The 24,325-nt window shown below is 41.5% G+C and overlaps 1 protein-coding gene across 5 annotated transcripts in view; it reads right to left on the reverse strand.

Moving 5' to 3' along the window:
- Positions 1-24,325, reverse strand: part of LOC137344446 (metabotropic glutamate receptor 4-like) — a 922,939-nt gene that overhangs the window by 465,269 nt on the left and 433,345 nt on the right. For all 5 annotated transcript variants that reach the window (XM_068007420.1, XM_068007417.1, XM_068007416.1 and 2 more), the window contains exon 6: positions 16,292-16,432. In XM_068007420.1, coding sequence (XP_067863521.1) covers positions 16,292-16,432 — 141 coding nt within the window. The remainder of the gene's footprint in view (positions 1-16,291; positions 16,433-24,325) is intronic.

Below are 24,325 nucleotides of genomic sequence, written 5' to 3' on the forward strand. Positions count from 1 at the left end.
ATGATATGTCAGCTTCGAATTAAAGGGCCATCGCACACTGCAATCAGATAAATCATTGAAAAAGCGCAAACTTGCTTATCTGCCCAGCTGGAAAGTAACTAATTACACCACAAAACAGGTACGCTTAAAAACAACAGGTCTAAACTAAGTTTTAACTGTAAGCAGTAAGTCTTAATGACTGCCAAACAACTTAAAATTAACTTTTAAAACTGTGGAGACTAATATTACTCCTTATTTAAATATTTTTTTTTACTTTTCCCTTCTGTCTCTTTCATTTAATTCAATTATTTCTTTGGGTTTTTTAAAGAAAATTTATAGTTTTTATTTACAATGACACATAGAATACAAACTTTAAATGAATGAAGTCTGCTTGCCTGTTTGAGCAATGCAGCCTGAATCTGTGGGTGTGACCTCTCTTCCTGACGGATTTTGTGGGCGTGTCTTCTCCTCACAGGTGTTTCCAGCTGCACGGCAACTCACGCTGCTCAGAGGCTGGGTTGATAGCGCACATTTTGTTTAAAGTTCAAATTCAAGCAATTCAACGCCACAGAGTCCGCAGTAAATATCTTTGTTAATTTAATTCGCAAGAGCTGCGGTGAGCATTGACCCACCACTCCATGTGATTTCTTTTACATGATTAATTTAGCCAGCATTTGTACTTCCTTATCCCTCTGGAGACAGTGGAAGCATGTGTGCAAGTGTCAAAGTCTCTGATCATAGAGTCATAGAGTCATACAGCATGGATAGAGGCCCTTCGGCCCATCGTGTCCGCGCCGGCCATCAGCCCTGTCTACTCTAATCCCATATTCCAACATTTGGTCCGTAGCCTTGTATGCTATGGCATTTCAAGTGCTCATCCAAATGCTTCTTGAATGTTGTGAGGGTTCCTGCCTCCACAACCCTTTCAGGCAGTGAGTTCCAGACTCCAACCACCCTCTGGGTGAAAAAGTTCTTTCTCAAATCAAAGTCTTCTTCTTTGTTAAGTGTCAGCCTTGCTTCAGTGGTAGCACTCTCATCTATCAATCAGAAGATTGTGGGCTCATGTCCTACTCCACGACTTGAGCAAGTAATCTGGGTTGACAGTTCAGTGCAGTACTGAGGAAGTGCTGTATTGTCAGAGGTGCTGTGGTTTGAATGAGACAGAGACCTCACCTGCCTGATCAGATAAATGTAAAATGTAACATGGCACTATTTGAAGAAGAGCAACGAGTTCTCCTGCTATCTTGGCCAAAACTTATCCCTCAACCAACACCACCAAAACAGATTAATTTATCATTCATCTCATTGCTGACTGTGGGACCTTGCTGTGCCTAAATTGGCAGCCATATTTGTTTACATAACAATAAAGTAATTTATTGACTGTAAAGCACCATGGAACAGCCTGAAGATGTAAAAGGTACTATATAATACAAGTTCTTTCTCAGAATGCATGGAAATGAAATTTGTGCAGTTTCTATAACAGGCATCCGATCCACAGCATCAGTTTTACACCAGATAGCAAGTTGAAAATTTATCCCAATGTCTCCTTTGTGAGGGTCTGCATATTACTTCTGACTGCAAAGCTGTTTCTGTAGCAACATCCTCAGAGATATTGTCAATGTTGCCCTTTGGTGCTGGCTCCAGATGGGCCTCCTCCTCCATAATTAGGCCCTTCGGATGGTGAAATTATGTAGCATGACAATACTGACCGTGAAAAGAGTTTATCATTTTTTACCTTATCATAACTCTTCATAATCTTGAAGACATCAGCTTCTGACTAAACTTCTCAGCTATAATGAAAAATCCCTAGCTTCTCAAGTCTCTTCATAACTGCAACTGCTCACCCTTGGTAATATCCTAGTGAATCTACACTGAACCTTTTACAATGCTTTTCTATCCTTCCTATAATACAATGCCCAATACTGTACACAATACAGTAACTGCAGCCAAAGCTCCTGTATGGACTGAACTTTACCTCCTTGTTTTCGTATTCTATGGGGGAGAAATTGGGCCATGCTGCGTCCAAGAAATGAGAGTTTCGGGTGGCAGTGTCCCGCGACCGATCACCCCCGGAAATGTGCCAAATTGGCAGCTGCCGACGTCCAAGTGTCCAGGGCGCCACAGCCTGAAACAGGCAGTAAGCCCCTTGAATATACTAATTAGGGACCTAATGCCTGCTTTAGGACCTAACCACCAAATTCGGCCAAAACAGGGCGGACTATACACCACGCATGCTCGCTCAGATTTTTTCTGGGGCTACAGTGGACTAACCAGTAGTCCTTAAAGGTACTGCTGGACGTCGCCAAGAAAAAGTAATTCAAATTTTTTTCGCTATGCTAATGTGGAGCCAGGAGAAGCAGGCGTACTCCTCCTAGCTCCACAACGGTACTGACGGCCTGTGATTTCCCTCTCTCCAGGACTTACCTGCGGGTTGGCTCGGCAGGTCGATTTTGTGAAGGTCCTGGCCGGTGAGCTGCATTGGAACACCTGATTGGCGGCCACAGCACGCCGGTTTTATGTGGACGAGGCCCATGCCCCAATTTTCAGTGCACTTCAGGCCGACATCATCGAGTGTGGATTTTGGAACGAGACCAATTCCTCCCCCTATGTCTCCAGGTACAAAGCCAAAGATTTTCTTTGCATTTTTTATGGACTTATTTCCCAGCTATACTACTTTCAATGATCTGTATACCTGCATTGAATGCTCCTGTAAGACAATTCGGTTGCAATCTAAATACAAATGGTTCATTCATCTTTAAGAAATTACTAAGAATCATAAATATCCACAGTACAGAAGGAAACCATTCAGCCATTATGTCTTTGCTGGTTCTTTGTTAGAGCAATCCAAAAATAATCCCACAGCCCTACTCTCTTCCCACGGTCCTCTATCTTCCTCTGCTCTAAAAATGTATCCAGTTTTTCCTGAAAAGATGGCCTCTATCTCAACCTCTCCTGTGGCAAAGCATTCTGTGCTTCAACAACCCTCTGTATAAAGAAATTTCTCTCCTCACTTCCTGAAAGGACAGAATGTTTGATGAGCAGCATAAGTGCATTAATTGTTCAAATCAGGCATTAGCGTTAAAAATGACATGTGTTCATTTTACTTCAGATTACAAGCATGAATGAAGCTTTCATATCATTTGTCCGAGAGCATTATGTGCATGCATTAAAAGTCCACTGGTAAATTGCATCATGCACAAGTGGAGTAGAGGGCCGGTGAAAAATGTCACCGCCCTATATCCTGTTTCCTGCATGCCCAAAACCTATCAGTAGGAACGGTCCTGCTGGGTAGAAAATTACCTCCTTTATTAAGGTTTTTATTCAGTTGACTTCAAGGACATAAAAAGCACACATTCCTGCATTACATAGAATCACATAGAATTTTACAGCACAGAAACAGGCCATTCGGGCCAACTGGTCTATGCCGGTGTTTATGTCCCACACGAGCCTCCTCCCACCTTACTTCACCTCAACATAGCCTTCTATTCCTTTTTCCCTCATGCACTTATCTAGCTTCCCCTTGCTGCTTATCTAGCTTCTTGTACTCATTGTAGTTGCAGTTAAGATAGGTTTTCTTCCTTACTGTTCTTCTCTATCCCTACCAGCACTGTATGTAAGGGTGCGGTTTATGTGATCGCTACAGCCCATTAAGCACAATATAGCCATAGTACACCAGGAGGGCTACAGCTGGTGCACTACCTTAGATTACAAATCTCTAACTTGTACTCACAGAAATAGAAACTCTGGGAAACCCAATTGTTGATGAAGCAAATAATGGATCATTTATCTCAATGCTGTGTGTGGGACCTGGTTGTGTGCAAAGTGATTGCTGCATTTGCCTAGATAACAGCGGCAACTATGCTTCAAAAGTGATCATTGGCTGTGAAGTATTTTGGAACGTCCTGCGAGATGTGACAATTAATGCACAATATGAATGCAAATTCTCCGGTTCTATACAGCCAATGCATTACAGCTGATACTCCACCTAATGCTGGTACTCGAGGTAAGGTTTGATACATTTAATAAACTTAATTAGATTTATTTTAAATCCCCATTATGCCAGTTTATTTGCTGGTGCAGGAGCACGCTTCACCGGCAACCTTTGCTAAAACATGCTTTGGTGTTGGCAGAAAGCTAGCATGACAACTTTAAATGGAATCACTTTCTAAATGTGCTGCTATCACAACGCTTGGTGGCAGTGAGTAAAGCAAATCAGATGTTGGGATGTATTGTAAACCTTCAGCCTGGACTGCAAGGTGATGCCATGCTGGCTCTGTGAAAATTCATGTAGATGCTAGCAGAATGAGCGTTCCTTCTGAATATGTGCTTATACCTCTTGATCAATGAATGTGTCCTTCACGAGCACACTTCCCAGATGGCCAAACAGAGTTGCAACTGTCAGTTCCATGCTGTTGATGAGGACTGAGGTGGAATATAAGATCTTCTTGGTGGCTGACTGGTACATGAGAATGGGTAAGCTCTCCATCATCCAACATGCTGGAATTTCAGTTTGAATATAAGGTCATGCATTCACACTCTAGTCCTTTTATATGTCTAGAAGCCAACTCCATAGCAAACTCCTAGAAGAGATGTAATTCTCAACAGCAGCTTTGATTACATTGAACTTTAAGAACCACAACTCCAAGGATCCCTTGTTATCCACATGATCTTTCCTTTAGCTATTGGCCTGTTTGGAGAAACAATTTCCTCTTTTCATTAATAGTAGCAAAACCATAAAATGCCAATATCATAAAGAATGGAAAAAATAGGTAATGTCCTCCATATTGATAACAGTGAATGATTATCCCTAGACTATTTTCTCTGAAATAAAATATTGCTGGCCTATGCTAGATATGCCTGAGAGCCCCTTACAGGCCTGTTTGTTTTAAGCCAGTGCTGTCAACCTGCTAGAGGTTATATTACCCTGGGGATCACTTTGATTGTTTGTTCAAGAGGCTGGTTGATGGCCTGTGAAGTCTCTGCCACTGCTACTAAACTGTCATAGTTTTATCTATGAAATCACTTGTGGTTTGTCCATCAGGTCAGCCATCTGAATTCTCCGAGCAATATTACTGCTCAACAAATTCACTGGTGCAAAAGACATGGTTTAGGAAATAAAAGCTAAACCTCACAAGCAAATAGAAATAATTCGCACTCAAATGAGCCACTATACAGCAACATAATGAGGTCTTCATATTGTTTTACTAATTTACCATTGATAAGAAAAATTAGAAATAAAATCCTAATTTTTACAATAAATATTTCAGCACTGATTACTGTCAACAAATATGGGAAAAAATGAAGGAGCCATAAACTAATGCTTTGAAATTAGACTCTTTGGGGTGGAAATTCCTTTAGACTCATTTTAGGGCCTGAAATTGGTGTCACACGTGGAGCACACGTTCCAACTGGGAGGCCTGAGACTGGCCCAAAATTGGGCCTCGGGTCTCATTAACATTATTTGGTCGAGCTGCCGGCACCTGTCGTGCCACCACAGGCAGCTCTCCCATTGTCGACGGATCAATTTCAGGCAGCCTGCCTCACCGGCAGCAGCCTTCAGGTAAGTCGCGATGGGGGACAGACAATGAGAGGGGGGCCGATCGTGAGCTGGCAGCAACCCTCGGGGGTGCGGTGGAGCTGGGAGGAGCACTCCTGATCCTCCTGACTCCACATCATACCTAACAAAAATGTACTTACGTTTATGGTGAGGGCCGCTCGTGAGGCTGCATGAACACCTGGAAAACCTGAGTGGAGCAGGGGAGCCCAATTTCCCAGAGGGGTCCTAAAACAGGCATTAAGCCCCTTATTAGCATACACAAGGGATCTAACACTTATTTTAGGCGGCCGAAAAGGACCTGAAAAATGGCCTGTCCCAATATCAGGTTGGACGTCTTTCAGGCAATCTAGGGATGTTGGTCCTTGAAATTGGCTCCTGTTGTGCCTGTTTTAGGCCAGTAAAACATGGGCAACAAAGTCCAATTTCCACCCCATTGAATATTAGTCCATGAATGTTTTTCTAGTGCTGGCTGGTATATGAGAGTGGGTAAGCTTTCTGTCATTACAATGGTGAAATTGCAGTTTGAATAAGAGGTCATGAATTCAAACTCCAGTCCTTCCATATCTCCAGAGTGATTATACAAAATTGCCTTTTCTATTACTTTTACAGAGGCATTAACCTTTTCATTTTAAACAGGCTGACATTTCCATTAAAATGGTGGATGAAAGGAATTTCATAAGAATTGACCAAATGTTTAAGCACTAATAATCGAAGAGTTTCATTTTAAGGTGTATGTGTTAGAGAGGCACTGGGTAACAATATTATTGTATGACATAAACAGGTGGTTTGATTGTTTTGGACATTAGTACTACATTTTGCTGTGATGGAAGCAGGACGTACATATTTATTTAAAGAAACAAACATAAATGTGCAAGGATAAGACAAAGCCGCTCAGTCTGTGCAGATCATCCTATTATCCAGGACCCAACCAGACTATTTTTCCTACTCAAATTTGTAGCAGGAATCATACTTACTACAGGATTATGGAAGACAAGGGATTTGTAGAATTCCAAAATCTCCCCCCCGCCCCAGGCAGTAGTGGAATCGAGACCCAATGGAACCAGGAAAAGCTGTGTGGATCACTTCCTTTGATGTGATACTAACTAGTCTAATATCTGGTGAAAGCAAGACTAAAGATTGTGAGGATAAATATAAACAGAGATGAACAAATATCCAATGCTTAATTACATTCTTTTTTTCCTGTCTCAGAAAAACAATTGCTTGCTAAGTGAAGAGAAAGAGGAACGAGCCAGCCTTTGTTAATAAAGAGTTTGAAAGAGAATCCTGCAGGGAGATAACCCTTGTCATCGCATGTAGAGAGAACATTAAAAAAGGCAATTTTTGCACAACGTAAAGAAATTGTGGTCCTTTTTCCACTGAATCTTCATGTTGCAGTACACCCCTTTCATTTAATCTTCATTCACCCATAATTGAAACTACTTGCATTACGTGGAAAGCAGAGACATAGTCACATTGCCGTAATAGATAGTTTTATCTCAAATACAGTTACAAAATAATTCATTTTTTAACCTTAACCAATATAAAAATCTTTATTGATATATTGTATGATTGTGAAATTGTTTAGAGTTACAGCCTTCTGCCAGGAAATAATAGCCTGTTCAATGAAGTAGAAATGGAACTGGATTCCTTATTTCTGACAATGTTACGTAGATTACATTTTATTGTCATAAATAGTCCCAGTGTATTTCAGTCAGTAACAGTCATGTTCTTTGTCTTCATTAGTAAAGCTAGTCAACAGATAGATATATCTTGACAGTTTCCCAAATACAAATGAACCAATTCACCCCTGCATACATAATCTACCAGGATGTTCTTGTCACTTCCTTGAATAGTTATTAATTAGAATTTCACTGGAGTCCATTCCTTAACCAAAGCAATACATATCATGCATTCCAATATGACAGAACCAGTCTTTCATGACTGCTTTATGAAGCACGGAACTTAGTTCATGTCAAAAACACATGATGTTGACTGACAATTGCAATCAGAGTGATGAGCAATTAATGATGTCCCCTTAATTGTCAACGTTTCAATTAAGCAACTGGTTAGATACAGACTGGAGGGGTCAGTCAGTCTGCAAGATAGAGGTTGTAGGGAGCAGTGAGTTGCCATATATAAAATTGTTTTCAATCATAACAAACCTCGTAGTTTTTCCTTTGCATTTTGATGCTAATTATCAGGAACCCTAAAATTAATGTAACATAAAAGTGCCACAATTTTTGATAAGGCTTTAAATAAGGAATAAATATTTTGTGAAATTTAAAAGATGGAAACTCTTTCTGAAATAAAGTTAATTCCAATAATGGAATGCTCTGCCAAGCTAGATTCACGACACTGTGCTTGTACCCCATTTGCAATTTTCAGGTACAAATGGCGTCCATTCATACCAGACACCGAGTGGCTTAACAAGCAGTCCACAAAGGGACTGCTGGAGGCCACTCAAAAAAAGGCCGAGGAAGTTTTTGTTTTTTATATTTGTGGTGCCAGGAGGAGCAGGAGTGTTCCTCGTGGGCTCCTCAAACAAGTCTGACCTGCTGCCGGCCCCTGCCCCCGGGATCGCCTCCCTCCCGAGGCTTGGCCTGTCGGCCGCCTCAGCATAGCAGTCATCCAAAGAGACAGCGTCATTTTAATAATTAGGGTGGGCAGTCCACACTTGTAGACAGGTCTGCCGCAAGGAAGTGGAGCAGAGTTCTGCTGCAATGGTGGGAGCTAGAGGCCCTAAATGAGCCAAAGAATTAATATAATAACAACCTTTCTTGCTCATATAGGAAAAGTTTGAGCAATATGAGTTATTGATCACCTCTGGAATCAATTACCTTTCCTTTCTCTAATGTTTGAGACCTTCTTAAGGCTCAAACCAGAATCCGTGCCTGTTCTAAGAAGATGTGGCTTCTACTGGGCCTATTGGGAATATATCCCAGAAATGGCCCCAGACACACCCTTAAGGATGGCTGCGGATGTCGGGAACATGGACAAAAGATTTGCCTATACCCTTAAGCCACATTTGGGATGTAAATTGCATGGAACAGAAATTCATCAGAGCTAGGCTTTGCCCTAAATTTGTGCTCCCTTTAACCCGCAATCCACCTGCTTTGCGCTAAGCCCCCACCCCCTAAGAACTTCAGCCCCAATGTATTCGACCATGTTTGTGACCTTCAACTTCAGAGAGAATGTGATTGTTAGTCACTGAAGATTGTTTGTTTCTCTGATCTACATCAAAACAACAACAACATGCATTTATATAGCACCTTTAACGTAGTAAAATGTCCCAAGGCCCTTCACAAAAAATTTGACACTGAGTCACATGAGGAGATATTAGGACAGGTGACCAAAAGCTTGGTCAAAGAGGTAGGTTTTAAGGAGTGCCTTAGAGGAGGAGAGAGAAGTAGAGAGGCGGAGAGGTTTAGGAGGGAATTTCAGAGCTTAGAGCCTAGGTAGCTGAAGGCATGGCCGCCAATGGTGGAGCAATTAAAATCGGGGATGCACAAGAGGCAAGAATTGGAGGAGCGCAGAGATCTCGGAGAGTTGTAGGGCTGAAGGAGGTTACAGAGATAGGGAGGGGCGAGGTCATGGAGGGATTTGAAAACAAGGAAGAGAATTTTAAAGTTCCCGGACCGGGAGCCAATGTAGGTCAGTGAATATGGGGATGATGGGTGAACAGGACTTGGTGCGAGTTAGGATATGGGCAGCAGAGTTTTGCATGAGCTCAAGTTTATGGAGGGTGGAAGATGGGAGACTAGACAGGCCAGCATTGGAATAGTCAAGTCTAGTAACAACGGCATGGATGAGGGTTTCAGTGGCAGATGAGCTGTGGCGGGGCGGAGACAGGCGATGTTACGGAGGTAGAAGTAAGCGGCTTTAGTGATGGAGCAGATATGTGGTCGGAAGCTCATCTCAGGGTCAAATAGGACGCCAAGGTTGCGAACGGTCTAGTTCAGCCTCTGACAGTGGCCAGGGAGAAGGATGGAGTCAGTGGCTAGGGAACAGAGTTCATGGCAGGGACCGAAGACAATGGCTTCGGTCTTCCTAATATTTAGTTGGAGGAAATGTTTGCTCATCCAGTACTGGATGTCGGACAAGCAGTGTGACAAATCAGGGACAGTGGAGGAGTCGAGAGAGGCGGTGAGGGTGTTGCCAGCGTACATGTGGAACCTGATGTTTTGTTTTCAGATAATGTTACTGAGGGGCAGCTGTAATTGAAATTCAGAGGGGGCCAATGATAGATCCTTGGGGGACTCCAGAGAAAACGGTGCGGGAGCGGGAAGAGAAGCCATTGCAGGTGATTCTCTGGCTACGATTGGACAGATAAGAATGGAACCAGGCGAGCGCAGTGCCACTCAGCTGGACAATGGAGGAGAGGCATTGGAGGAGGATGGTGTTGTCAACCACGTCAAAGGCTGCAGACAGGCCGAGAAGGATGAGAAGCAATGGTTTACCTTTGTCACGGTCACATAGGATGTCATTTGTGACTTTGATAAGGGCAGTTTCAGTGCAGGGGCGGAAACCAGTTTGGAGGGATTCAAGGGAAAGGTGGGCACGGATTTGGGAGGCCAAATCTCAGGTACCAACTTAGGTTCAATAGGAGATCTATTATGTCCAGAAAATTCCTCTGATCAATATCTCCTCAGTTGTAACTGAGTGGACAACTCAGGAGTAAGATATGGTCAGCTTCACCAGGGGACATATTTATTTTATCATATTTATGCCAGAGACAAAACAATTGATTCTTTTTAAAACTTCTTTGCAGCTCAACACAATTAGTTGAAGCCACTTTGTAATGTTATTTTGTCATGATGATCTTTTCTTTTGCTGTGATTTCTCCATGTGAGAGCTAGGAACAAAATCTACTAACTCAGCGTTAAGTCTGATCAGAATCAAAGCCTAAGTTTATTGCTGTCACTTCAGATTGATTCCAGAATACATGAAGGTTCAGCAACTATGAACAACTAATCCAAATTTGTTTTGGATCTAACACACTGCAATAAAGATTTGAAGGTGTCCAATAGGAAGCATAAGAGAGCTATTCTTCTGCATTGCTACTTGGGATATGTTCTCAACTAGTCTCACAGATCACAAACCTGTCCGTAAACACAGAAAACTGATGACACTGAGGTCATATATTCAGTGTATGTCTTCTACCAAAAAACTGATCCTATTTGAGTGAAACTGTAATATCTTTCTCAGTATCCCAGTGTATTACTGAATCCTGCCCAACATTCAGATATTTTACTAAATCCAGCCATGATGTCATCCCGAATCCACACAGTCAGCCTCTAACGTCTCATCAGATGGGATTAGAGTAATAAAATACCTGGAACATTATCAGAACACAAAAATGACACATGATGTATTGATGAAAAGAATAAGTGAGCATCAACTCAAGCCCATGCAACAAATGTACCACACCCCACACAAGCTTCCTAGATTCTGTCCCTCCTCGTTGGATGAATGTTGGAGAAGATGTGGCCAGAGTGATACACTTATATACATCTTCTTGATACATTCCTGAATTCAACCATTTTAGGAAGCAATCCAGAATCCCACAAAGATTATGACCAGCACTGTTATCCACTCAGATATATTACCCTGTCTGTAAGGCCTGTCTCCAGAGGTGTGAGATCTGCCAGAGATGCATTGACTAGGGTGACTATCATGGCTTAGGGCAGGAAGATAGATTCGCCACTATGATAAAACTCTATCACTCCCACCACAAACCTATGGATTAAGCACCAGTGGGACATATACAGGATCCACTAGAACTGGTAAAACATCAAGCAGCTTGGGCCCTTTGTGGAAACCAATATAATGGGTCTCCTCTCACAGATTGCACAACATAGCCCTTCGGAGGGTGGAATGGTTTAAGCAAATGGAGAAGCACACAGGAAAAAGTAACCCAATCAAAAGAAAAACCTGAAGGATGTGGGATAACCTCTGTGTGCTTCTATTCCAGCTGTGTGAACTTCGGACCTGTACAAATATGCTCAATTAGGCCAACAATGTACTCTCTTGTAAGTGCCATTGATAAATGTACACTAGTACTGGGTCAGTGTGGAAACCAGTCCAAGACTTTTCCCCTTCATGTGAAAATAGTTTTGAAACACACACACAAATGCACATACCTGCAAACACTTTTCACATTTTAATTCAAGAAGCTAAACAGATTCCATGTTGAAGCAGGAAAACTGGTTAACATTTAACAATTGAATTAAAATGCAAAAAAAAATTAAGTATCAAAACTCCATTCAAAGAACTTTCACTTCCCCTTCACTCAAAAACTTTGCCTTCCTCACAAGTTATTATGTAACATAGCACTACATCATATATTAGCTGATAATCAATGATAGTGAAGATTTTCAACAAAAATCTAATTTCCGTGTTTCAGTTGAAAGTGTTTGCAGGTGTGTGTGTTTCAGTAACAAGTAACAGGTCAAAATCCTTGTACAGCTACAGTCTTGTGTTATGAACATTTATATTCACTCTTCCTAATTAAGGCTCTCTAATTCCTTTTATGTTATACTCTTCTGTGGTGGAGCTCATCTACGTGAGCTGTTACTGGACTGAATGAGAATTTCAATTTCATGCTCTAGATGTTCCATTCAGACACACAGCAAGTTCCCCTCATTTTTGAGCAAGATATAGCCACAGCTTACAAGAAGAATTGATATACCAAGCTATGCCAGATACACCTTCTTAAACCAGATCCTTCGGAAAGCAAAAACAATTTTAGAAACGCTAGGAAAAGTGTCTGTCAAAGGAAGGCTTTTTTGAAAACATCTAATTTCAACTTAGCTTGTATCCAATACATTCATCTAAATAGCAGCTCAACCATGAAGCAAAAAGGCAATTGTTTTACGCCATCTCAAGTCAAATGTATCTCCAGGCCAGAACTTATGGCAGTAACCTCTCCATGAGAGTAACACTTTACACTTAAATCTAAACAAAATGCCTTCAGGACAATGTTAACCTATTAGATTTGCTCTGCTGTTTTCTGTTTTATCAATAAAACTCCACAACTATGTGACAGTTTATGAATAAAGATCAAATGAAACCAAAGTAGCTTATGGTGACTTTAAACAAACTTGCTGGGAGCAAAGCCAGCTAAATTATATACAAAGCCCCTTAAATGATATATAAAGCCCGTTAAATTATATTCGAAGACATTACTAAAATGCTGGACTGAGAACTGCAAGTTGATATTATATATTTGGATTTTCAGAAAGCGTTTGACAAAGTTCCAAATCTGCAATTAATAACGAAAGCAAAGAGTCACAGAATAGAAGGTACCAGATAGAAAATGGTGCTTGAAAACAGGACTCAGATGGTGTAATGGCCGGGAAATTCCTCTGAGCTGCTTCCGCTCCCTCTGGTGTTTCTTTTCCGGAGGTGTGACAGAATTCCTGTTTTTGTGTGTAAATGGGGTTTCTGTTGCATTTCCAGCGAAGTAACAGTGGCGGAGTGGGAGCAGCTCTGAATAATTTCCGGGCCTTGGAATAGGATACCATAGGCGTTATCCTTGAACTACTATACAGTAGTTTGTGGAGTTGCTCATGGTCAGTTGGATGATACACTGTTTTATAGTGACAGCAGCATTATAGCTATAGCGCGGACTGCACAATGTACTATTCTGCTGCTAAGGCGAGTTAAGTTTGAACTGATCTTTTTCCTTTAAGGCTGCACAGTCCAATTACTGTAAGCAAACAGCCTGAGGTGAATGAGTTTAATTTCTGTTCAATGAGGGATATTTGCTTGTAAATTTCTGGCTCTAGCTCAGATAAATAGCATCAAATAACTGACTGCCTATCTTTCGCTTTTTTATATACTTTTGGCACTTTTGAAGTTTGCTTGATGTTCTCAAAACTTTTGAATCGATTGATACCTGAATGAGGCATAACAAGCAAAATCCATTTGCAGATAACAGCAAAACAGGATAAATGGACAATGCAATCATAGTGACAAGAATTTGGATCTTTTATATATCTGGACCAATAGGCAGCAGGCATAAATCAATGTGGATGAGTGAAAAATAATTGTTATAGGAGTAAAGGACCAAGAGAGGAAAAATATGCTTAATGGATAAATGCCGATCAGGAAAAGATGTATTATAGTGGGTAGATCTACGAAACAATCAGCACAGTGCTCAGCTGCAGCAAAAACATCACATAAGGTATTGGATTGAAGAGACGATGGATAGAATGCAAATCAGAAGGAGTTGTATTGTTACTTTATAAGGTGTTGCATGGACCCCATCTGGAGAACTGGGTGCAATTCTATTACCTAATCACAATGTATTGTGGCCATTGAGAGGATACAGAGGCAAGCAGTGATGATTCTGAGTTTCAGGAACTTAAGTTATGAGAAAATGTTAAGGAAGGATGCAGGTGATCTAATGAAAGGTTTCAAGATTACCAAGGATACTGGCAAAATCGATCAATATGGTGAAGGATTAAAATGCAGGGGAATCCAAAAGTTAAAAATGAGGAAGTTAGGAAAATGGAAAGTCCAGCAGAATATTTTTCAACAAAATGTTATAAAAGAGGCAAATTTTGTCCCCACCTTTGGGGAGGAACGGGGTGAAAGTTCTACGAAAATTATGGGGCTGAACTTACTGCACTGTCTCCATCGCTGATCCATATGCCAGCATTTTCATTGGAGCCATCACCTTGGCGGACCAGGTGCCTGCCTATTGGCCTATTTATATAATGCATATTGGGGTCTTACACCTGTACGATCCTGGTGCAATTTTGAGATACCAATGGATGGAAATGTGCACCGTACACAATTCACCCATTGATACTAAGCATTGAGTGGCCTAACTAATGGTCCTTAAAGGGACCACTATGAACCACTTCGGAAACTGTTAATTTTTTTTCAGATTTTTGTGGGGCCAGGAGGAACATAAATGCTCTGTTTAAGGTTCAACTTCTGGGACAGCTCCTTGGAGGAATCATCGAATTTCCTGTGTCCCCCCAACTGGAGTGTGGCCTTCAAGCGCTGGTTCAGCACTCGCAGCTCGCCGGCATTATGCATATAAGACCCAGCCACCAACCGCCCATCCAATGTCTGACAAAGGTGCAAATTGGCCCCAATGTTAGTTCAGTGGACTAGGCTAATGGAAAGATCACAGTATAAATGGGCTGGAGACAATTAGATGTTTTTCTGGAGAAGAAGGGCTTGAAGGATATGATGAGAAGGCACAAAAATGTTGAGCCTAATAATCATTCCCAGTTTTAAATATTCTTATACTGTAAAAGTACATATTTGTTCATAAACTCACATATAACACATGGAATGTGAATGGCAACAGTGTGTATAGAAGTGCTATCCCATTTTCAAAGGAGATGTATTTTGTAGGGATGAAAAAAATAGTATTATCTCCTCCATTACCACTATTACCTGTATTGGTGAGCATATGACTGTATACAGGACTCGGGTATAGCAGTTAGCATTGAAACACACACTTGACATGCAATACCAGACATGAGTAAGTTATTGTCTTTCACCCACGAGCCTATTTTAATGATAATGTTTGTTTGTATTGACTTGTTTTCTTCTTTAAATGATTAATTCGATTAGTTTCCACAATATGACGGCATCAAGTTAATCAATTTTTATCTTATCAAGATTGAGAAATTCGTCAACCAATTCCAAAAATTGCTCAACCTGTCAGTAACATTCATTCATTCAGTAAATGTGGCTTGATGCATTTATATGTTGGCAATGTACAAGAAGTTTACAAAACTAATCAATAATTTTGTGTCAGGCAAAGATCTGGTGACAGGTTTTTTGGCTTTATGTTTGTTTACATGTGATGTTGAGAAATTCCATAATTAGCCAAATATCCTGAAGACATGAAACTTGCTGAGAAAACACTGATTTTGAAAATATGTTATGCAAAGATTAGTGAACAAACCACTAACCAGTCTTTTCTCTTTGCAAATCCTCACGGACCTTCAAATTTCAAGCATTTCTTTTTATTGTATGAAACACTTGATATGTTTGTATGAATTTTATTTGCTGCATGAACCCATTTATTTTATATGGGGCTAAGAAACATAACACAAATTCATTAAGCATACAGATGCTAATTCATTTTAAGTAAATGGCCTAGGATTTTTTTTATATTGACTAATTTTGATCTAGTCAGTAAAGAAAACAACATTCAACTTTGTGCATAGGGCAAGTGTGTCTTATACATGTAAAGTACGTTCCATACAAGGCCTTCAATGAAGCAAAACGTCCTAAGGCACTTTACAGTTGGTGGTCATCAAAACAGAAACTTTCGATTTGCTCACAGTTACCTAAAGATTGGTCGGAATTTTAAATTTCCTTTTCATTTGAACTTTTTAAAAACATCATTTGCCGAGCATTTCAGGTCACAGGTCATTTCACTCATCAAACAACTATGTGCAAACAGTAGCATATGGAGAAATATTGATTTATAATAAAGCTGACACAAATACTCAAACACACAATTAAAATTGGCTGCAATTGTTATTCCAAATATATCATGGCTTTTTTCAGGTAAAATACATTCATATTTTTCCTTTGCAACAAGCTGCCTTCTGAAGGCTGATTTCGCATAATATTTAGAATTTGTTGACATAAATTTTGTCGGAATCATTTAACCTTACGAGTATAGAACCGCAAGATTAAAAGAAATATCAAACTTGAAATCAAAACAGGTATAAAATGTGGATGTTAGAGTTTTAACAAAGGATAAAGGTTGTACAATACCTGTACACTTTTTAACATGGCTCCCTCGTTTAAATCCATGCCGGCTCAGCTTGCATTTGAAATTTGCTTCCCAAAACTCTGCAAACCAGATGTTTCTTCTGTTATTCTCCAGGGTCCGGCTCATGAAGTATCTATCAAAACCTATAAAAGAAACGTTTGATTGTTCACTCGCATTGCTAATAATTATGGGCAACTTTTTATCCAGCACAGTGGTGAATGATCTCTTACTGCCAGTGATTCAACTAAAGGAGAATCAAATGAAAAATCGAATTGACTGATTAGGCAATAACAACAAAAACTTGCATTTATATAGTGACTTTAACGTAGTAAGACGTCCCAAAGTGCTTTACAGGAGCGATTATCAAACGAAATTTGACACCGAGCCACATAAGGAGCTATCAATAAAAGCAAAATACTGCAGATGCTGGGAATTTGAAATAAAAACAGAAAATGCTGGAAAAGCCCAGCAAGTGAGGCAGCATCTGTGGAGAAAGAAACAGAGTTAACGTTTCAGGTCAAAGACCTTTTGTCAGAATTGGAAGATGTTAAAGAGTTAAAGTTTTTAAGCAAGTACAGAGCCAGGGAAAGGCAGTGTGAGGGAGGGGAGGAAAGAACCCTCTGCAGATATCAAAAGTGATTAAATGACAAAAGGGATGATGGTGCAAGGCAAGGAAGGTGGTAACAGGACAGGTTAAGAAACAAACAATGGATCTGGAGTAGCTATAAATGGCAACAGCAGAACCATTAACTGCATTAAGGGGATATTAGGACAGATGACCAAAAGAGGTAGGTTTTAAGGAGTGTCTTAAAGGATGAGAGAGAGGTAGAGAAGCGGAGAGGTTTCGGGAGGGAATTCCAGAGCTTAGGGCCTACGCAGCTGAAGGCATGGCCACCAATGGTGGAGCGATTAAAATCAGAGATGCGCAAGAGGCCAGAATGGGAGGAGCGCAGTGAGCTCGGAGGGTTGTATTGCTGGAGGAGGTTACAAAGATTGGGAGGGGCGAGGCCACGGAGGGATTTGAAAACAATAATGAGAATTTTAAAATCGAGGCGTTGCCAGGCTGGGAGCCAATGTAGGTCAGCAAGCACAGAGGTGATGGGCGAACGGGACTTGGTGCGAGTTAGCATAAGGGCAGCAGAGTTTTGGATGAGCTCAAGTTTACTGAGGGTGCAAGATGGGAGGCCTGCCTGGAAAGCATTGCAATATTCGAGTCTGGAGGTAACAAAGGTATGATGAGCTGAGGCGGGGGCGGAGACGGGCGATGTTACGGAGGGGGAAGTAGGTGGTCATGGTAATGGAGCAGATGTGGAGTCGGAAGCTCATCTCCGGGTTAGTTAGGACACCAAGGTCGCAAATGGTCTAGTTCAGCCTCAAACAACGGCCAGGGAGACGCATGGAATCAGTGGCTAGAGAACAGAGTTTGTGGCGGGGACCAAAGACAATGGCTTTGGATTTCTCAATATTTAATTGGAATAAATTTCTGCTCATCCAATACTGGATGTCAGAAAAGCAGCATAACAAAACAGAGGCAGTGGAGGGGTCAGGAGAGGTTGTGGTGAAGTAGAACTGGGTGTCATCAGCGACCTGTGGAAACTGACACTGTGCTTTTGGATGATGTCGCCGAGGGGCAGCATATAGATGAGAAATAGGAGGGGGCCAAGGATAGATCCTTCGGGAACTCCAGAGGTAATGGTGCGGGCGTAGGAAGAGAAGCCATTGCAGTTGATTTTCTGGCTACGACTGGATAGAAAGGAACGGAACCAGGCGAGCGCAGTCCCACCAAGCTGGATGACGGAGAAGAGGCATTGGAGGAGGAGGATGTGGTCAACTTTGTCAAAGGTTGCAGACAGGTCAAGAAGGATGAGAAGAGAGTTTACCATGGTCACAGTCATATAGCATGTTATTTGTGACTTTGATAAGGGCCGTTTCAGTACTGAGACGGGGCGGAAACCTGATTGGAGGGGTTCAAACATTGATTGGAGGGGTTCAAACATGAAAGATGGGCTTGGATTTAGGATGCAACTACACGTTCAGAGACTTTAGAGAGGAAAGGGAGGTTGGAGATGGGGCGGGAGTTTGCAAGGACAGAGGGGTCAAGGGTAATTAAAAATTTCAGCTAACATGGGGGCCAGGAAGGGAAGTTGGATGGTCAGCAGTTTGCTGGGAATAGGTTCAAGGGAGCAGGAGGTGGGTCTCATGGATAAGATGAGCTCAGAGAGGCCATGAAGGGAGATAGGAGAGAAACTAGAGAAAAACACAAGTTCAGGGCAAGAGCGGCGGGAACCTTAGGGGAAGTTTGGCTTGGGGGGCTAGGGGAAGGGAGGGAAATGGCAGAGGCAGCTGAATAGATGGTCTCAATCTTAGTGACAAAGTAGTCCATGAGCTCCTTGCACTTGTTGAAGGTAAGGGTAGAGAGTGCAGGGGGAAGAGTTTAAAAAGATGGTTTGTAGTGCAGGGGTTATCACTGCATTCCAGGATGACCTTGGAATAGTGAGCAGTTTTGACAGAGGAGAGTAGGACCTGATTGTGCTTTATGTGATCCAGCCAGATCTTGCGATGAATGGCTAAGCCAGTTGTCCACCATAAACATTCAAGTCTGCGTCCCTTGAGGGTCATACCAGGGAGAACGACCAGGGTGAAAGAGAGTAATGGTTTTAATGGGGACAAAGGCATCAAAGGTGGAGGTGAGGGTGTATTAAGCTGAAACAAATGAACTATGATGATTATGTAGCTATCTGAATGTGTGTGCATTCAGTCCAACTACAGTATCTGTAATTGGTGAAGTTTTGAATTGTTTTTCCCTCACAAATTTTCTCCACTCACATTTCTCCAGAAGGCATTGTCTCCTCAGTAACCTCAGGTTCCTTAGGTACTAGACATCCTCTAGTGTCCTGCCCATGTGGCCGTTCTCTAAATGTAATCCTTGACATTGCGTTCGTCAAATTCTTTGATCACAAGGGGATTCAAAATTGAACTCAGTCGGTTCTCATCTGATATCCACACATGTAGACTTCCAACGGGAGTAGCTGGATCGTCATCAACAGCGGGAACCTAGCTGATTTTCTCATCCATAATTTAAAGGCAAATTGCAACACTTGCCACTGTTCCCAGGTAACTCAGCATAAACTGAGGATCAAACAGGTTCCATGAGGCTTATCTATTCATTAAGATAACTCGCAGAGTTATGGGCGAAGTCCTACCTTTGTGCTGTTAACTACAATCTAGTACTCACCCATTTAAGCACATTCGGATTATCCGCAAATATAGCAACTCAATGATTACATTTTATATTTCTTCACATTTAAACATTTCCTGATTATTTTTACTGCCTCTACATTTTTCCTTCAAAGTCTCATAACCATTCAATTTTCTTAAGCTGGCATTGGGCTTCTCCCTGAGACACCAATGTTGCCTCGGTGATCCAAATATAAAGGAAGGTGGCAAAGGCTAATTCAGGCCTAGGCTTTTAAATGGTTTTAATTCATTATCATTTGCTAATGATGTATACTTTCAACTCAGCAAAATGTCTATGGAACGTCTCGGATTAAAGTGAATCAATGAGACTTCAGTGTCAACGTGTCCTCTGCACAACCATGCCTCTTTCATTCATGCCATATTCCCTTAGCCTGACAACAGGCATGCACAACACAGGCTTCCAGGACTGAAGAATGCCATACTGACATTCTGGTTAGTGTGATCTAATGAAATTTAATTTGTATGGCCAATAAATAATTTTGCCAGAAGCTCAATAGCATAAAATGAAAAAGATTGTGCAATATAAAACTATATCATAATTTAACTGTCAGGATTCAAAGGTGAAATAAGACTAATTTGAGTAATTCCTAAGGCAAAGCTGTAGCACAGTATGCATTCCAAAATCATGAATATTTGATTAGCCTCTGCCCTTATGTGAAAACTATCCCTAATTACACATACCACTAAAATACATCAGTGGCTCCATTGATGTAACAAGCCCGAATCTGCTGGAAAATAGCTCTACAGTGGCAGAGAATTCCAAGGAAACAGTTAGCAGAAGCATTTAAGCTTAAACTGTCAACCTTCTGCTAATTCTGTCTTTCACACAGAATTTTTTTCTGTTAATCCTTTTAAACTCAACAGCAGTAACTTGTATTTACATAATGCCTTTAATGTAGAGAAATAATCCATGACGCTTAACAAAAGCGTAATCAGAAAAAAATGGACACCGAGTGAATTGGCCTCGGGTCATTTAAATCTGTTTTTTTTTTAATTCTCCCAGGAGATTACATGGCTGCTGGTGGGTGGGAGCATTGGGGGTCATGATGCTTTATTCCAGCATGATTGTACGAGGCAGGCTTGATGAATCAGTTGGGCTTTCCCTGTCCGCCATTTTTGTATGTTTATATAGATCCTTGGGGGACTCTGAAGGTAACGATACAGTGGCACGGGTGGGAAGAGCAGCCATTGCTGGAGGTTCTCTGGCTATGATCGGATAATTGTAAACAATTTTACAACACCAAGTTATAGTCCAACAAATTTATTTTAAATTCCACAAGCTTTCGGAGGCTTCCTCCTTCCTCAGGTGAATGGTGTGGAAATGAAATTTTCGAATCCTTCGCATTTGAAAATCACAGAACAATGCCTGGTGATTACTGCCCGTTGCCAAGGCAATCACAGTGAGCAGACAGAAAGGTGTCACCTAAAAGGCCACCGAATATACAAACCCCCCCCAAAAAAAAGAGAAGGAAGACAGTCAATGACCCGTTATATTAAAAACAGATAACATTTGTTCGCTGGTGGGCTTACGTGTAGTGTGACATGAACCCAAGATCCCGGTTGAGGCCGTCCTCATGGGTGCGGAACTTGGCTATCAATTTCTGCTCGACGATTTTGCGTTGTCGTGTGTCTCGAAGGCCGCCTTGGAGTATGCTTACCCGAAGGTCGGTGGCTGAATGTCCATGACTGCTGAAGTGTTCCCCGACAGGGAGAGAACCCTCCTGTTTGGCGATTGTTGCGCGGTGTCCGTTCATCCGTTGTCGCAGCGTCGCAACGGATGAACGGACACCGCGCAACAATCGCCAAACAGGAGGGTTCTCTCCCTGTCGGGGAACACTTCAGCAGTCATGGACATTCAGCCACCGACCTTCGGGTAAGCATACTCCAAGGCGGCCTTCGAGACACACGACAACGCAAAATCGTCGAGCAGAAATTGATAGCCAAGTTCCGCACCCATGAGGACGGCCTCAACCGGGATCTTGGGTTCATGTCACACTACACGTAAGCCCACCAGCGAACAAATGTTATCTGTTTTTAAAATAACGGGTCATTGACTGTCTTCCTTCTCTCTTTTTTTGGGGGGTTTTGTATATTCGGTGGCCTTTTAGGTGACACCTTTCTGTCTGCTCACTGTGACTGCCTTGGCAACGGGCAGTAACCATCAGGCATTGTTCTGTGATTTTCAAATGCGAAGGATTCGAAAATTTCATTTCCACACCATTCACCTGAGGAAGGAGGAAGCCTCCGAAAGCTTGTGGAATTTAAAATAAATTTGTTGGACTATAACTTGGTGTTGTAAAATTGTTTACAATTATCAACCCCAGTCCATCACCGGCATCTCCACATTATGATCAGATAGGCAAGAGTGGAACCAAGTAAGAGAAGTCTCACTGAGCTGGACAAAGGGCATTGGAGGAGGACGGTCTGATTTTTCATATCAAAAGTTGCAGAGAGGTTGAGGAAGACAAGAAGGAATAATGCACCATGGTCGCAGTCACCGAAGATGTCATTTGGGACTTTGGCTAGGGTCGTTTCAATGCTGTGGCAGAGATGGAAACCTGACTGGAGAGATTCAAACATGGAGTTGCGGGAAAGATGGGTATGGATTTGGAAGGTAATAACACGTTCAAAAGGTTTGGAGAGGAAAGGAAAGTTGGAGATATAGTTTGCAAGGACAGAGGGGTTGAGGGTTTTTTTTGAGGAGGGGCTGATGACACCGATCTTGAAGGGGAGGGGGACCATACCCGAGGAGAGTGTAAGGATTTTGGACATTGGGTCAAAACCCATTTTACTCTTTTGAACTACTGGATAATTCAACATAAAGGGTGTCATGGTCGACTCAGCTGCCAATGTATACGAGAGAATTTACTTTCTAACTTTGAACTATGCAGGGAGCTCAGCTGTACCTACACTAATACTACAGCAAAAGTCAAAGAACAAGGCCTTAAAATATTTCCTTGGTAGATGACAAATGAGAGAAGAGGAATATTGCAAGATTTCACTCCATAGTACTGCCAAGCCCATAAATTGTGGACTTTATAAATTATTCAAAAATAAATTGTATTATTGTACTTAACATGTAAGTTCTTCTATCACTTAGCAGATTGTGCTGCAGTATGGAAAACAAGGCAGCACCATTGGTTTCAGATGGAAGATCTGTGCAATGGTTTTATTCTAGTCTTGTCAGCACTTTTTTTAGGTGGCATTTTGTAGTCTGAAAGCGTGGCTTTGATCTTTGTATTGTGATCAGTTTTGTACCATGCAAACAGTTAGTCATTGATTCAATTTGACAGACACAGACATTTCTGTGGCAAGAATAAAAATTTATCCTTTAACGCTGCTGGCTCGTGCCATTAGTGCAGTCAAGTGACATGGATAGTGTGGCTTTGCAGCTTAGTAAAGATTGTTTGCTTTCACTAAATTCAATAGCAAGTGGGTAAAGTTCCATTTCACTGAAACGTAGCTTCTGTGCTGCTTCTGACTCGTACTGCCACCAGCATACCCAGTCACGCCATTTCCATAGGTCAGTTGTTCCTTTGCATGCATAAATAAGTTACATTTGTATAAGTGATCGGATGGCTTAAGTTCTCGCTCAAAATGTGAAGAAATTCAGGGGAGCCAAAAATAGGCTATTATCAATTCAGCATGAATTGAACAAAGTTAACAATTAACAATCCAAAAATTCTCTCTCTTGATACCTCTCTGAGTGATACTGCTAATTCAGTGTCCATTGGTACTGAGCTACATAGAATTATATGGTAAGTACAGCACAGAAACAGGCCATTTGGCCCAACTGGTCTGTGCCTGTGTTTATGCTCCAAATGAGCCTGCTCCCATCCTTCTTCATCTAACCCTATCAGCATATCCTCTATTCCTTTCTCACTCGTGTGCTTATCTAGCTTTTCGATAAATGCATCTATGCTATTCGCATCAACTACTCCTTGTGGTAGCGAATTCCACATTCTTACCTCTCTCTGGATAAAGAGGATTCTCCTGAATTCCCTATTGGATTTATTGGTGACTGTCGTATATTTGTGGCCTCTAGTTTTGGTCTCCCCTACAAGTGGAAACGTCTTCCCTACGTCTACCCTATCAAACCCCTTCATAATTTTAAAGACCTATATCAGGTCACCCCTCAGTCTTCTCCTCTCTACAGAAAAAAGCCCCAGCTTGATCAGCCTTTCCTGATAAATATATCCTCTCTGCTTTGGCATCACCCTTGTGAATCTTTTTTGCATCTTCGCCATGCCTCTATGTCCTTTTTGTAATATGGAGAGCTAAATTGTGCACAGTACTCTAAGTATGGTCTAACCAAGGTTCGATACAAGTTTAACATAGCTTCTCCGCTTTTCAATTTTATCCCTCTAGAAATGAATCCCAGTGCTTTGTTTGCTTTTTTAAAAATGGCCTTATTAACCTGTGTCATTATTTTTAGCGATTTATGTACCTGCACCCCTAGATGCCTTTGCTCCTCTACCCCATTTAGACTCTTATTGTCCAAGCAGTAAGTGGCCTCCTTATTCTTCCTACCAAAATGTAACACCTCACATTTATCCAAATTGAAATTCATTTCCCAATTTCATGCCCATTCTGCAAGTTTATTAAAGTTATGAATAGATTTGTGCTGTTGGTTAATACCTACTGGACCTGAGTTGAGCTAAAATTGCCCAAGTTAATTTCATTCAGCAGTCTTACATCTGGGAAGAGAGACGATTGCCAACCCATGAGATTTGGCAGGATTCAGCATCAGTGTCCAGATGTTAAAGCATTCTGATCAA

The sequence above is a fragment of the Heptranchias perlo genome, chromosome 27, assembly GCF_035084215.1.
Source record: "Heptranchias perlo isolate sHepPer1 chromosome 27, sHepPer1.hap1, whole genome shotgun sequence".
NCBI lineage: Eukaryota > Metazoa > Chordata > Chondrichthyes > Hexanchiformes > Hexanchidae > Heptranchias > Heptranchias perlo.